The sequence below is a fragment of the Lissotriton vulgaris genome, chromosome 7 (assembly GCF_964263255.1).
Source record: "Lissotriton vulgaris chromosome 7, aLisVul1.2, whole genome shotgun sequence".
NCBI classification, from domain to species: Eukaryota; Metazoa; Chordata; class Amphibia; order Caudata; family Salamandridae; genus Lissotriton; species Lissotriton vulgaris.
Window position 1 is genome coordinate 35,070,029 of NC_141695.1, and position 14,919 is coordinate 35,084,947.

Here is a 14,919-nt window from a genome sequence, read left to right on the forward strand (position 1 = left end):
CAGGACATCTGTGATATCGAAATCTGACCTATGGTCTCTGAATTAATAAATTGTGTGCTCCTCTCAAGAAAGCAATGCCCAAGATATTTTCTTTGTTCTTTTACTTGTAATGTTTCCCACAGCTGTCTTGTATGCCTATTAGTTACTAGCTGAACAGCAATTGTAATTTGTATGATATAAAAGAAAGTCAAGTTCATCTCTTAGTTTGCGGTGCACCAGCCCTACACGTGCATGTGTTTGTTCTCTTTCTAAAAATCATTTTAATTCAGAGGCAATTCGCCCTCTTTGCATGTGTGCAGGTGTTAAACAGAGTTTGCTAGTTTCCTTTTGCAAGGTGATGTTCATTGCTATGAATGTGCAAAAGAAGATTATTGTGCAATGTTTCTTTTAATGTTTATTTTCTCTCTATAGTAAGGTCATGTATTAGGTAAACCCATCACACTCATTTGCTAGCAAGCTTTACTGACTGCGAATTAATAATTAAATTGTTTGCTATGCAATAGTAAGGTACTAGTACAACTCAGTTCAAATGACTTTATTTCGGTCTCGAGGCCCATAAAAGTATAGGTGCGAACAAAACAGTGCATTATAAATAAATACTTAAATAAAAAAAATACATCCATACATACAATGTCATAATTCATACAGATGGATGCCAGATTTCTCACGGTAAAATTATGATGCCAACGTGCGTACCTCAAAAAGGACCATGAAATATTCCAGACCTGCAAATAAAACAATGATAAACAACGGAGGCAACACAATGTTAAGAGAGGGTGAGGCCTTGATTTGGATTCTTCAAATAGCCTCCAAGGATTTAGCTTCCGGGATAGCTAACCTCAGCATTCGAAGGGCAGCAGAGCGGATATGCTCGTCTAAGCATCTACAAGTGGGAGCGAGCCAGGTATGTGAGGTTGGGCATAGGCTGGGCAAGCGAAGAAAACATGTGCAACCCTCTCCACTGGGGAGGTACAGGCTGGGCAAGCATCAGTGCCCTTAGCAGCCCACCTTGAGGTGAAGACACTCAGCAGGAGAGTGCCCGCCCCAAATTGGAAATATAACTTCCTGTCTAAAGGGATTGTCACCTGGTCCCAGTATTACTCGTGCCCCCCCCCTCAAAGTTTTAAAAAACAGGAAATTGCTGCCCAATGTAGATGAATCCGCATTTCTAAAGTCATTAGCAACTGTAGCAGCTTGGTAAAGGATCCTCGATTCATTCTAAGACAGAAAACAAGTGGTATCAGGGTGGTCCCAGAAGTCAGATAATCCAAGTGTATGGATTGATTATTTGATATTTGAGGGTCAAGGAACGTTGGCACATTGGTCTGCTTCATTGCATCCTGGAGGGCTGTGGGGAAGTAAACACTTTATGGAGTGGTTAACAACCATCTCCCATATAACAGAAGACAGAGCCTGGCTTAGCCAGCAATGCTTCCTACCCCCATGTCCAAAAAGAGCAGATACAGTGGGGTGCTGGGGGGAGGAAAGGGAGATTGCACATAAACTTCTAAACAGATTTCCAAACAGCAAAGTGGCAAGATCCGGAAGAGGAGAGTTTGTCAGAATTTGTTTAAGTTTTTGTGTCAGTGTTGCATCCAGAGATCAGTAAGCATGTTCAACTGAGGGTGATGTCACAGCACTATATCAGACCTTTTTGATTCCTACTAGGAAACCTGTGCCTGCATTTTTACATCAAAAGGGCCAATTGATAGATGGGGCTATGGCTGAGTCCTTAAAGATGGCAGCCCTAAAAATCATTTGAACAAAGGAGAGACTAGGGGATAGTTTACCGAGGTCCAGCGTATATGCCCCAGCAAGGCTGTGTACAAAGTGGGTACAGAGTTACTCTGTGGAAGTCTGTTAGAAGGGTTGGAGCCTGTAGGGACAAGTGGATCACTGGGGGACCACTATTGTGTAAGTGCAGGAGAGGGAATCCTCCGTGTTGGAACTAGGGCTCTCACAAATCCAGCAAGCTATGTGTCATGCTTCATCATTTGAGCCTGCCCCTCGTCAGGTCAACGCTGCAATACTTGACGGGCACCCGGAACCGGGGCTCTTTATCGGGGATCTTTTGTTCCTGCCAGTGGGTGCAGTGGGGGTGAGGGGCCTAGCGTGTGTAGATGTAAGGAAATATGTAAGTTAAAATAGGTCAGTTAGTCCTAACCAGTATTTATTCCGAAGGTAAACTGCCTAATTTAAAAGACAGAATGGGTCAAAAAACTAGTTGTGATGTGTCTCGTGGTGTATGCCGTGCTCTTAAGTGATCGACATGTTTCGTGTCTCTAATGTCATTATGATCAGGACACTTCCTCAGGATCAAAGAAACAATATCTACACTTCAAGGTAAGTTGAATCTTCATACCCCGTACTCTGGTGGAGGACCTGTAAGTAGAACAAAAGTAGGTAGGGAGAATATGTTTAATACACATATTAATACATACATTGTCTCTGTGTACCAGCCCTTACTGTCCGACAAGGCGAACATGCTCGTGAAAGGACCATAACTCTAACTATAACTCAGAGTGTATGGTCTGGGCCTCTGCCAAAGTAAGTCATTTCCCGGTGTGTATACACAGAGAACCAGAAGGAGGCAGTGCTCTAGGGACGTGTGCCAACTAGCCTGTGTATTGTGAATGTGCCTTATTTCTGCAACATAGTGTGCAGTCATGTATTGTCTGGGACACTGTAAGAGGGCACTTCTGTCTAAATGACCCAAAGGCAATCCACCAACCAGCTGCACAGGGACAGCAAGGCCACAGAGGCATCACTGAGTGTGGTGTAGAACAAGGATCCACAGTTTAGATGAAACCTTCCCTCCTAACACAATTCTTCTGAGAATTCACTAATATTGGTTCACTCACTCCCATCCACCTAATAGTTTAGCATAAGTTGTTGCTGGTTTGTGATTCTGAGATATTTAATGAAATGTTTTCTAATGTGATATGACTGGCTGAGCATTTTTCAAATTCTTGCTACACAATTGAGTGTTTTGTCTCATTTCATTGTAGTCAGAAGGGACCAGTGACTCTCCTCCTTTCTATCGATACAGGTGTTGCCGTCTGCTATGCTCAGTTCCTGTGTTCAGTGCAGTTCATCAGTGGATGGTGGGTGAGTGGTGAGCAGTCATTCAGTGGTGATTAACTGAAGGGCACAGTTGAAAATAACTAAGGTAGCTATTCATTAACCTATTGATCTTGATGTTCTTCTATTTGATTTCAGTACATTACGTGTATTTTCTTTCTATATCAGCAGCTGCTTCACACAAAAATAGAAACAACCTTGGAAAGAAGCAGATAAAGCTGGGTCTAGTTGGGTATAAATACCTGGATCGCCATCATAGAAGTCACCTCTGCCAGTGCTAACACGACCACCATGCAGTTCCTTCTGATCTGTGCCCTCCTCGGGGCTGCCGGTGAGTAAAGATTACACCTCATGTTGTTGGGGAAATTACTTTTCACCACAGGAATGTCAATGTTAACTACGTTTCTATGGCGATAGGGGCTACACCTTATTTACAAGGCAGTGTTAAGCCACCTAACGTGGCTTAACGGTACCTTGTAAATAGGGCCCCCTTCCACACTGTACTTAGTGTCAAAGGGGTGCGCAATGGGTGTTGCGATGGGCGTTCCAGCACAACATCCATTGATTATGGTGCTGATCCCTTTTTACAAACGTTGTGTAAATAGGAGCCAGGGTTAAAATTAAGACTAGGAAAATCCTGTTCTTAACATGGAGAAGCAATGAGAAATGCTTTATTTCTCCTTGTTTTGCAGTTTCTATGTGGGCTGCATTGTGCAAAACACATAGAAACAGCAAACAGCCATGAATGATTGTGTATGTGCAGGAGGGTGTCCCTTCCGGCACACATACAATCATTTAAAAAATGACAATTTGCAACTTCTATGTGTGCTGCACATAAACAACCATTCCCTCAAGGTAGGCACTATGGTGCAAGGGGGCCTGTGTTGATTCTAGGCAGCTTAATTTAGCACCGGTGCCTTGAAAAACGCAGGTATGTGCCGTATCTTTGTAAATACGGTGCATCCCTGAATTTTGGAATTGGTGGAGCTTGACGTTAGCATTGTGCACTTAACGCCACACTCCACCATTCTATTGTAAATATGCCCCTTAATCATGCTTAAAAGGCTGTATTTTTCTGAATCTCTGTGACGTCAATTTTTCAAATCAAAAACGATTGAGATCTACGTCAGTATCTGTGGACAGAAAACTGGCAGCCCGCACCGGTTACACAGGGTCACCTCCACTTTATGGATGGTATAAATCACTGAGTTTCTTGTTGGTAAATCAAAATAATGCAAACCATATTCATAAACCATAGTCATCAAATATTGCAACCAATTGGTCAATAATGTTCTGTATGGTAAATATCATGTGGGGTGTTTTCTCTCATAATTCCTAATGTATTTATAAGTCAGGAAGACAAGTTGCTGCACTGCACTGTGTGAATGGGAGAGAGCTGATGGCTGTCTAGTGCCAATGAAGGAACCCTTGCACCATGCTGGAAGGGTGCCCATGCTATGGGCAGAATTGTTTTTGTGCAGGAAGGTATGCCAAAGAGGCATTATCCTATTTTATGTGGTTTGCAGAATGCATCACGCTTAGGAGAGAGCATAATGAGGAGAAAGTAACATATTTCTCCTAGTGGCGCCTCTCTGTAGGAGGCGTGCCAAATGTATGCAATTCCAGGTTTGCAAACCCTAGTTAATCTGGAGTTCAATAAAATCCATGGGCAGATGCATAGGAACACCCATGGAACACCTTCTACTAAGAAATGGAATACAATGCAGAGCTACATGCTGCGTTGCATTGCATTTGTTTGCATGGCCTAGCAAAACCTTCCTTGCATGGCTGGGTAAATCCTAAATAAGCTGCTGTGTTACCCTGCATCGCCTTGCACGATGGAAGGGCAGTGCAAAGGCTTAGCAAATATGGGCCCGAGTGCATTCGCTACAGATCTTCTAAATGATGCTTAGTGTTGTCCACTGTCTACAATTGCTTGAAGTCAATCTATTGTTGTGCATCCCTCCGCAAACCCAAGATTGATGCAATGTGGCTTCTTGATGAGTTTATCCAGACACACTCCGCATTCAATTATACGATTTCTTTCAAATGTTCACAGCACGGAAAATGTTGTCATAAATATACTTTTGTATATGTTGACAAATTGTTTGATGCTTTAATTGTATTTTAAATATAACCTGCATGGGCAAACACCTTCCAAATCCACAAAACAAAACTGATGAGAATGTATGAGCAAGGAGAGTTTGACGACTTGACTACTAAGCTTTCATAACATTTCCCCTAAATAGTGTGAAATTATACTCTGCATTGAATGATAGAAGACAATGTACTACAGTCTACTGAGAATTTAAAGGAACAGATACAGATTTGAAATGTAAATCCTACTTCTGGAAGTGATGGCTTCAATTAAACTATCTGAACAAGAGCTGTACTGATGCTGTAAGTGGTAATATACAAAAGAAAACCCAACAGGAGAGTCATATGTGTACTGCATAGTCACACTGCACACAAGACAGGGGGTTGCTACATGAAGATATTTTAGCAACAAATTCCTCACTATCTATATAATGCCCGTTCTCTCATTGGTGGAATTTCTGGGCTGCAAGGTTGCTGATGGTTTCAGGACATCACATTATGGTTACCACACTAGTGTACAGAGATGTGTATCTTGTTGTGTTACTGTTATACACAAAACTAATACGACTTCAACACCCATTCAAAAACATGTTGTTACACATTTGAATTGGGTGCTTCATCCCCCTGAAGAGCAAAATCTGGTCGGGAGTTCCAATTGATCAAAAATCTGTATAGAAAATCTGTACCAACATTATTTACAGATATTACTCATAAATATTCATATCAAAATGTGACTGGATTTTACAGTGTGTTGACTTGCCAAACCCTAAACAATGCTCATATTTAAGAAAGGTGTGATGATAATGTGAATTTAACACCTTATGATGATGATGTTGATGTTGGTGAAAATGTATGTGTCATGCAATAAATTAAATCATCTTTAGTGTCTTTCTTGTCTCTCTTACAGCTGCTTTCCCCATTGATGAGGATGATAAAATTGTTGGGGGCTACACTTGTGGGAAGAACGCTCTTCCCTACCAGGTGTCCCTGAATGTCGGCTACCACTTCTGCGGTGGGTCCCTCATCAACAGCCAATGGGTCGTGTCGGCTGCTCACTGCTACCAATCGTAAGTTCACTAAAGGTCAGCTATGCATGCTATTGGCTGGGGTATACACTCTCAGTGAATTCATCTTCCAAGAAAGCACTCCAGCTGAATGTAAGACAATTTCAGTTCCATTAACAACAGCATGTCCTCGTCTCATAAACCGATCTAGACTATACTTAAATGCAGCACATCTGGCAGCTGCCCCAAGGGTGAGGTTAGGAAAGTACTATTGTTTCATAATGCATATTATCAAGCCTGGGCGATAAAATTATCGCTGCTTTAACGGCAGGAAACTGCCGCTAAAGGGGCGATAATGGGCTTGATAATATGCTCTATGGAATTCCAATCGAAGCTCATGTTAGATGTCCTTCACATCTAACATGAGCTTCGATTGGAATTCCATAGAGCATATTATCAAGCCCATTATCGCCCCTTTAGCGGCAGTTTCCTGCCGATAGAGTGGCGATAATTTTAACGCCCAGGCTAGTACTATGGCCCATAGAGTGTCTAAAGAAAGCTGGGTTACGTTAACAAATCTGATAACATTATTAGGAATATTCACCCATGTTAGCAGAGTTCATGAGTCAATGGGGGAAGCAGCATTTGAGGCCAAACACAGCCAGTGTTTTAGTGATTGACAAACTCACCACTCAACTTGTAGTGAAAATAAGAGTATTTCAGATAGTACCCAATGCAAAATATATCACCATGCACCAAGAGTGCCCAATAATAAAAATATAACAGCAGGTCCCAAGTGAATTAGTGATTTAAGGTCTGTCTCCAGGCTCCCATTGTAAAAATCAGTGACAAACTGGTGAAAGAACAATTACAACTCTTTCAAAGAGGGCAGTACCCTTTGGATGTCAGGTAATCATGGTTTGACAGTCAACATTGGCTGAATCTGCTCTCATGATGCAAGCAGCTATGGTCTCACATTGGGTGACAAAAGGCATCAAGAATCCCTAGTTTTTTGGGCAGTTTGAAAACGAATTTGTGAAAAGGGCATCACAAGGATGGTGGCATCGCAGACCTCCATGGGTCCTAATGCAAGGGAGATATATGGCTCTCATGGCCCTATCCGGGTAGCAAACACCTTTAATTTGAGCTCAGTGGGCCCCTCACATCCTTGGACACCATACAACTGCACCTGCTGCAGCATTGGCAGCTCGGCCCTGACACATAGGCTGTCAGTGCCTGGTTGCAATGGGTGGTCTCTGGGAGCTCCCAACAAAAGACTACTTGACATGTCATTAAAAAGGGCTTGGCATTGGGTACTTCATAAGAGACATAAACTAATGGTTGCATGACAGAACTATGTATGCCTTTCCCACGCATGCCTTAATAATGCATGCACTTCATCGAATGCGTTGCTACCACACGTTTCTTTAGCACGCAAGTCATCACAAAGACTTGCCTTAGGGAACGGCGGGGCTTTAGAATAGTTTTTACTTTTCTAACTCCCGCCTGAGTAACAGTAAGGAAGGTGTTGTACTTTAAATCCAACACCAGTACAACAACGCATTCCCTAAAGCAAGTCGTTGCAAAGACTTGCGTGCTAAAGGAACGTGTGGTAACATCATGTTCGATGTAGTACCCGGGTTGTAAGAGCGCTGCATGGTTTAGACTTTGTGGCGAAAGGGTGTTTCCCTAAATTAACTAACTTATGATATATGTGTTCTTCTCTAGCCCCCTAATTTCTACTTTTCAAGTGCCATTACCCTCTGAGAGGGGTACTTGCTTTTGACATATAAAGCAACGTACTTGGGTGAAAACTGCTTACAACTCTCTGATACCTTGGGATCATGTTCGTGCTTTACAAAATTTGCTAAGAACAATAAATAAAAATAAATATTGACAGCAGAAAAGTCTTCAAGTTCACAAAATTAGATGCTTTAACATATAACTCAGTCTATTTAGCTATGGCGAATGAACTAGTAATAGCTAGCTCTTTTCCGGTTCTAGGCGTATCAACGTGAGACTTGGGGAGCACAACATTGCATCAAACGAAGGAACCGAACAGTTCATTGATTCCACCAAGGTCATCAGACACCCCAACTACAGCTCCAGGAACCTGGACAATGACATCATGTTGATCAAGCTGTCCAGAGCCGCGACTCTCAACAGCTACGTCAAGGCCGTCGCCCTCCCGTCAGGCTGTCCTGCATCTGGAACCCAGTGTCTGATCTCAGGATGGGGCAACACGTCCGGCAGTGGCTGTAAGTAGTCAAGGAGGCAATGTTTCATCAGTAGGAGGAATGATAAGGGGGGCACCAGTAGTTCAAATTAAAATGCCAGATCAATACCAGACAGGTAAACAGTAAATTAAAGAAATATTTAGGGGCAGCATTGATCACAAAGCATTCAGATATTATTGATTACTAGTTCCAAATAAATGAAATCAACATACAATTGGAGGTTTTCAGGCTTTAAATGTTAAGTCTATCTTTTAGGTGTCGGGGTAGGTAATACTGTCCTACACTGTCAAAACATGTATCACAGAAAAGCAACCTGGAAGAATTTGTTAAAATAATAATAATAATGACCTCTATCTGTAACACACTTCTGCTGCTTTGAGACTCTCTGAAATAGGCTAGAGGATATGGAGAAGAAAGGAAAGAAAATGTCCTGTCATTTATTGAGATGCATGATAACAAATCCTGAAGCCCACCCCACAAAGTATCTTAACATCTTAATAGGACATATATTTTCTAGTGCAGTTATAATCCATGTTATAATTTATAGAAACCTAAACGTTACTGTAAGGTACTTGTTTTTACAGGACACAAATCTTTACATTTCTATTGGCAATTCAAATAAATGTGTCTTCAATGTTTATTTCAGCAAACTACCCCAACACCCTGCAGTGCCTGAATGCCCCAATCCTGACCACCAGCCAATGCACCAGCTCCTACCCAGGGCAGATTACCAACAACATGTTCTGCGCAGGATACCTTGAAGGCGGAAAGGACTCTTGCCAGGTTTGTGACATTCTAATTTAGTGTACATGTCATCAGCAGATCATAGTTGAATCTGTGATAGACCCAGCTCATGAAAACTGGGGGAGTAACAATAAGTCCCACAGGTATCAACTGTGGGTCACTTAGTAAATCAAATGTAAAAAATATGTAAAAGGCAGCACAACTCAAAGACAAGATTCAACATTTATGTCTCTGCTTCTTCAAGGGCTTGTCCACTTTTAGACACTGGTTTATCAGTAAAAGGTGTGTCTTCTGCTAGTAGGCTTGAGAGAAAATAGTAGTTTGTCAAATGACTTTGTGTTACCGAGATGGGTCACAGCCACAAGTGCACTTGTAAGGAACATGGAGTCCTACTCTAGGTGGGAAAGAAGACGACTGGAAGGGAAGGAATATTTAGAAACACAATAATGGTAATGAATTTAGTACAGGAAAAAAATTATGAGGGTAGGGTTGGCACGAGTTGTGGGAGGATTGGATCTGGAATGGATCACTGGCTAATAAAGTTGCCTCTGGTTTTGCCATAATGTGCTTTGTATGCATCAATATAGATTGAAAAAAGCCCTGGGATAAATTCGCATTCCTTCTCAGTTAAGCCATCTTACTTTGGGAAGCATAGATATATAATATACCACATCATTCAACAGGAATATTGTGTCTTGATTCTGGGTCAGCTCGCCACCTCCCTGAGCCAGCACCCTCCTGCCAGCTCAGCGAACCCCAGCCAGGCCGCCGACAACCTCACGAAGTGGATCAGCAACTGCGCGGACGAGCTCGCCCCGCTGAGGACCCCGCCCAGCAGACCCGGCAGCAAGAAAGCCCCGTGGTTCACCGACGAACTCAAGAGCTCCAAGAAGAACTGCCGAGCCCTCGAGAAAGTCTGGAGAAGGGAACCTACACCGGACAACAGGACCACCCTCAAGCAGGCCACTCGGAAGCACCACCAGCTGATCCGCGCCGCCAAAAAAACTGCATTCAAGGACCGGCTGGACAACAACGCACACAACAGCAAGGAACTCTTCAACATCGTGAAAGAGCTATCCAACCCCAGCGCAGGAAACAACGACATCACCCCATCGCAAGACCTCTGCAACTCCCTCGCTTCATACTTCCACAACAAGATCGCGGACATACACAACAGCTTCAACAACCAACCAACGCACACCATGACCGAACAACCACCCCCCACCACCACCCTCCACGCCTGGACCCCGATCAGCACCGAAGACACCATCCGCACGATGAACTCCATCCACTCCGGATCACCAACCGACCCCTGCCCTCACCACGTCTTCAACAAGGCCGACGCTGTCATCGCACCCCACCTGCGAGACATCATCAACACATCCTTCAACACCGCCACCTTCCCTGAGAGCTGGAAGCACGCTGAACTCAGCGCTCTACTCAAAAAACCAACAGCGGACCCCACCGAACTCAAGAACTACCGCCCCATCTCGCTCCTCCCGTTTCCAGCCAAAGTCATCGAGAAGACCGTCAACAAGCAGATGGCCGCCTTCCTCGAGACGAATGGATCCCTCGACCCTTCACAGTCCGGCTTCCGAGCCAATCACAGCACCGAGACCGCCCTCATCGCCGCCACCGATGACATCCGAGCCCTGATGGACAACGGAGAAACAGCGGCCCTCATCCTCCTAGACCTCTCCGCGGCATTCGACACTGTCTGCCACCGCACCCTAGTACAGCGCCTCAGCAACGTCGGAATCCAGGACAAGGCGCTGGAATGGATCATCTCCTTCCTCGACGGAAGAACTCAGAGAGTCCGCCTACCACCGTACAAGTCAGAGGCCTCCGAAGTCATCTGCGGCGTCCCTCAAGGATCCTCTCTGAGCCCCACCCTCTTCAACGTCTACATGAGCCCCCTCGCGGCCATCGCACGCCAACACAACCTCAGCCTAATCTCCTACGCCGACGACACCCAGCTGATCCTCTCCCTGACCAACGACCCCGCCACCGCCAGAGCCAACCTACACGAAGGGATGAAAGAGGTAGCCAAGTGGATGACGACCAGCCGCCTGAAACTGAACTCTGACAAGACGGAGGTCCTCATCCTGGGCTCTTCACCCTCCGCCTGGGACGACTCCTGGTGGCCTCCCGCCCTGGGCACCGCACCCAAACCGACAGACCATGCACGCAACCTGGGCTTCATCCTGGACTCCTCCCTCTCCATGACCAGGCAAGTCAACAACGTCTCCTCGGCGTGCTTCAACATCCTACGCATGCTACGGAAGATCTTCTGGTTGATCCCCACCGAGACCAGGAAGACCGTCACCCAGGCCCTCGTCACCAGCCGACTGGACTACGGCAACGCCCTCTACGCCGGTACCACCGCCAAGCTCCAGAAGAGACTCCAGCGGATCCAGAACGCCTCAGCCAGACTCAGAGGACGGCCCGGGACCAGGGTTCGATTCCCGGCGCGGCAGGTTTCTGGACCAGGGTCAGCGGACTCGATAATTCTCTCGCCTCGGTGCCCACTCTGATCAGCGATCACACTCGGCAACTCTGGGCATTAGCTTGCCTCATCTTCACTAACGGCCCCACCAGACCGCCGGGGATGCCTGGTCTCACCCTGGAGATACCCATTAAGGGACCATCTCTCAGGGAAGCCAGGAAGGGTTTCGCAGCGGTCGAAGCGCCTTGGGACCCTACGGGTAAGTAGTGCGCTATATAAATGCCTATACATTTACATTTACATTTACATCCGACGAACCAGCCACATCTCCGGACATCTGAGAGACCTTCACTGGCTCCCCGTCAACAAAAGAATCACCTTCCGCCTCCTCACCCACGCACACAAAGCCCTACACGACCAAGGACCGAGCTACCTCAACAGCCGCATCAACTTCTACGCTCCCAAATGCCACCTCCGATCAGCCAACCACGCCCTCGCCGCCGTCCCCCGCATCCGAAGAGCGACTACAGGAGGAAGGTCCTTCTCCTACCTGGCCGCCAAGACCTGGAACTCCCTCCCGGCCGACCTGCGCCTGACCCAAGACCAACTCTCCTTCAGGAAGAAGCTGAAGACCTGGCTGTTCGAGCAGTAGCGGCACCCCCCTCCCCCAGCGCCTTGAGACCCTACGGGTATGTAGCGCGCTCTATAAGTGTCACTGATTGATTGATTGATTGATCAGATAATGACCCTGGGCCTCATTTATGAGGCCTTGCGTCAGTTTTGCGCCGCTGGTGCGTCACTTTTTGTGACGCATCGGCGGCGTAAAACATGCGCCTTGTTGCGCCGTATTTAAAAAGTGACGCATCTAGGTAGATGCGTCACTTTTTAAACTCCTGCGCCACATTATACCTGCGTCAGGTATAATGTATGCAGAGGGGGCGTTCCCCCGCAAAAAGCCTCGTAATAGTGACGCAGTGAAATCTATGAGATTTCACTGCAACACTTTTAGGACACTGTTGCGTCAAAATCTTGCGCCTGCCTCACAGCAGGCGAAAGACAGACGCAAGCCCTTTCACATGGGGCTTTCCCCATGTGAAAGGACGCATTGCTGCAGTTGCGTCACTTTTGTGACACACTCCAGCAATGCGTCACTTTTGAGCTTACAGATACGTCAGAAATACTGACGAATCTGTAACTCCTTGCGACATGATGCATCATACATTAAATATGACGCATCATTGGTGTCGCAAGGAGTGCGCAGTGAAAAGTGACGCATCGCTGTTTTCACACAGCGATGCGTCACTTTTCATAAATAAGGCCCCATATTCTTAGGTTAATACATCGGTGATCGAAGAAGACGTTGGGTGCGTTTCACATTCCATTGTGAAATTGTGCGATAAAAAGAGAACATTTATTGCAGTGCACCAACCCTTTCAGCATGGTTTCAACCAAAAGTATTTGAAAAAGATTAGAAATTGCTATCCTTGCTCTTTTCAATCATTTCAATTTCCTAACACACATGATGTCCCTCCAAAAATTCCAGAGCTAGAGTTCATATCAGGACCTCATTTCTCTTGATTTTGTTCCGACCATCTCTCTTTAGGCCTCTTGCAATCCTTCAGGCTTGTAATCACACTGCTACCATGTGCCTCACCGGCTTCTCAGTACTGGAAAGCTTTGCTCTAGACTTTATCTCACCTGTTCTCCTTGAAAACTTTAAGAATCACCTGCCTGTATGGCCATTATCACTTAACCGCTTCGCTGCGGCGGCTTTTCCCGCTGTGCGCGGCAAATTCAAAATTACCGCGTTACGTGACGAGCTGGCCTTGTCATCCGCGCAGGACAGGTAAGCGCGATGACGAGCCCAGCTCGTCAATAGCCTCGAAGGGGTTAAACCGTGGACAACAGGATTAGACGCTGGTCAACAAACCTGCACTCTGTCCTAAACACCTCTAACGTCTTGGAGCCCCTATTAAGTGCATCCTTCACTAATAAATTCATGCATAAATAGAAAAAAAGCAAATATATGAAACATTCCGAATAGCATTACCAATGAGCTTGTGGGAAGTGCTCGGATTTCAGTAGACATTGGCATAAAACATGTGGTAGTATATGAAGTAATCTTTGGGAAAAAAGAATTTGGAAGAAGGGATTCAACAGTAAAATTAATTATAAATATTTGAGAATTAATGTAACAGAATATTATGCTAGCAGCCATTACTGAAACCTGTTGAACGATGCAAGACGTGAATGTGTTATCTGATTATAATAGAATTGTGAAAGGATGGTTGACTTTATTGCACCCATTAGTTTCATGTTACACCCAGTATTCGCAATTCGATATCATATGAACATTGCCTTCTTTCTTTCAGGGTGATTCCGGTGGCCCAGTGGTCTGCAATGGTCAGCTGCAGGGGGTGGTCTCCTGGGGCATCGGTTGCGCTCAGAGAAACTACCCAGGAGTTTACACCAAGGTCTGCAACTACGTCAACTGGATTCAGAGCACTGTTAATTCAAACTAAGAACATTTCCTACCTGAGATGATGCTCACAGGATTTGACTTAAAATATTTCTGTATTGCTGAGGAGGAAAAAAAATAATGAAATAAACAATAATGTGTATCTGTTTTCTTTTATTTAGTCCTTGCTGCATATGGATTGATAAAATACATTCAAATATACCCTGCAAGCAAAACAAGCATTGACAAAGCCAATATGTCTGCCTTTTTAATATCGGGTTGTGCTCCTTCACTGATTAGTGAGTTTGTATGTGCATATAGATAAATGGAAAATCAATGCATGGGTGGGTGAATGTATGAATCAGTGAAGGCAGATATGAGTTTGTGAATTATTGATTGTATGGATAGCAGAAGGGTAACTTGGTCCCAAAATGGATGTTTGGACAATTGAGTTCATAAATGAATGCGTGAACAGCATGTGGAAAGTTCCCTTCTGCTACATCCAGCACACTGGCCTCAGACACTAACATGCTCCCTCATCGTCTAACCCATTAAGAAAAATGGCCACTCCTTAAATTGCAAGTGCCAAAAAGACAACCTTCAACACTTATGGCTGTTTCATACCAAAATTGTAACTAAAAGGCCATGTAAGGGACAAGCTAAAAAAGAATGCCTCCCAGAACCAAGGTCCAGTTCTGCATCCTCTCCTAATCCACAATCCTATGGCATCATGGCACCAGGAGGTTCTGCCTCAATGTGTTGGATCCCATGCACTGGCAGCTGAGGCTACTGGTATTCAAGTGCCAGAGGTCTCAGCTGCTCACTTTGGAATGGCCAAATCTGTATGCAGTG

The 14,919-nt window shown here is 45.0% G+C and overlaps 1 protein-coding gene across 2 annotated transcripts; it reads left to right on the plus strand.

Annotated features, from left to right (window-relative positions):
• Positions 1-3,235: 3,235 nt before the first annotated feature.
• Positions 3,236-14,221, plus strand: LOC147700619 (trypsin-like). 2 transcript variants are annotated; one of them, XR_015297396.1, is made up of 6 exons: positions 3,269-3,412; positions 6,086-6,245; positions 8,187-8,440; positions 9,066-9,876; positions 12,927-13,364; positions 13,478-14,221. XR_015297396.1 is itself a non-coding variant. In XM_086929719.1 (5 exons), the coding sequence occupies exons 1-5, from the start codon at positions 3,373-3,375 to the stop codon at positions 14,129-14,131; spliced, it is 741 nt and encodes a 246-aa protein (XP_086785845.1). In that variant the 5' UTR covers positions 3,236-3,372; the 3' UTR covers positions 14,132-14,221. The 2 variants fall into 2 exon arrangements, 1 of the variants encoding a protein (XP_086785845.1); XM_086929719.1 differs by lacking the exon at positions 12,927-13,364 and having other exon boundaries at positions 3,236-3,412; positions 9,066-9,202; positions 13,982-14,221.
• The last annotated feature ends 698 nt before the right edge of the window (positions 14,222-14,919 follow it).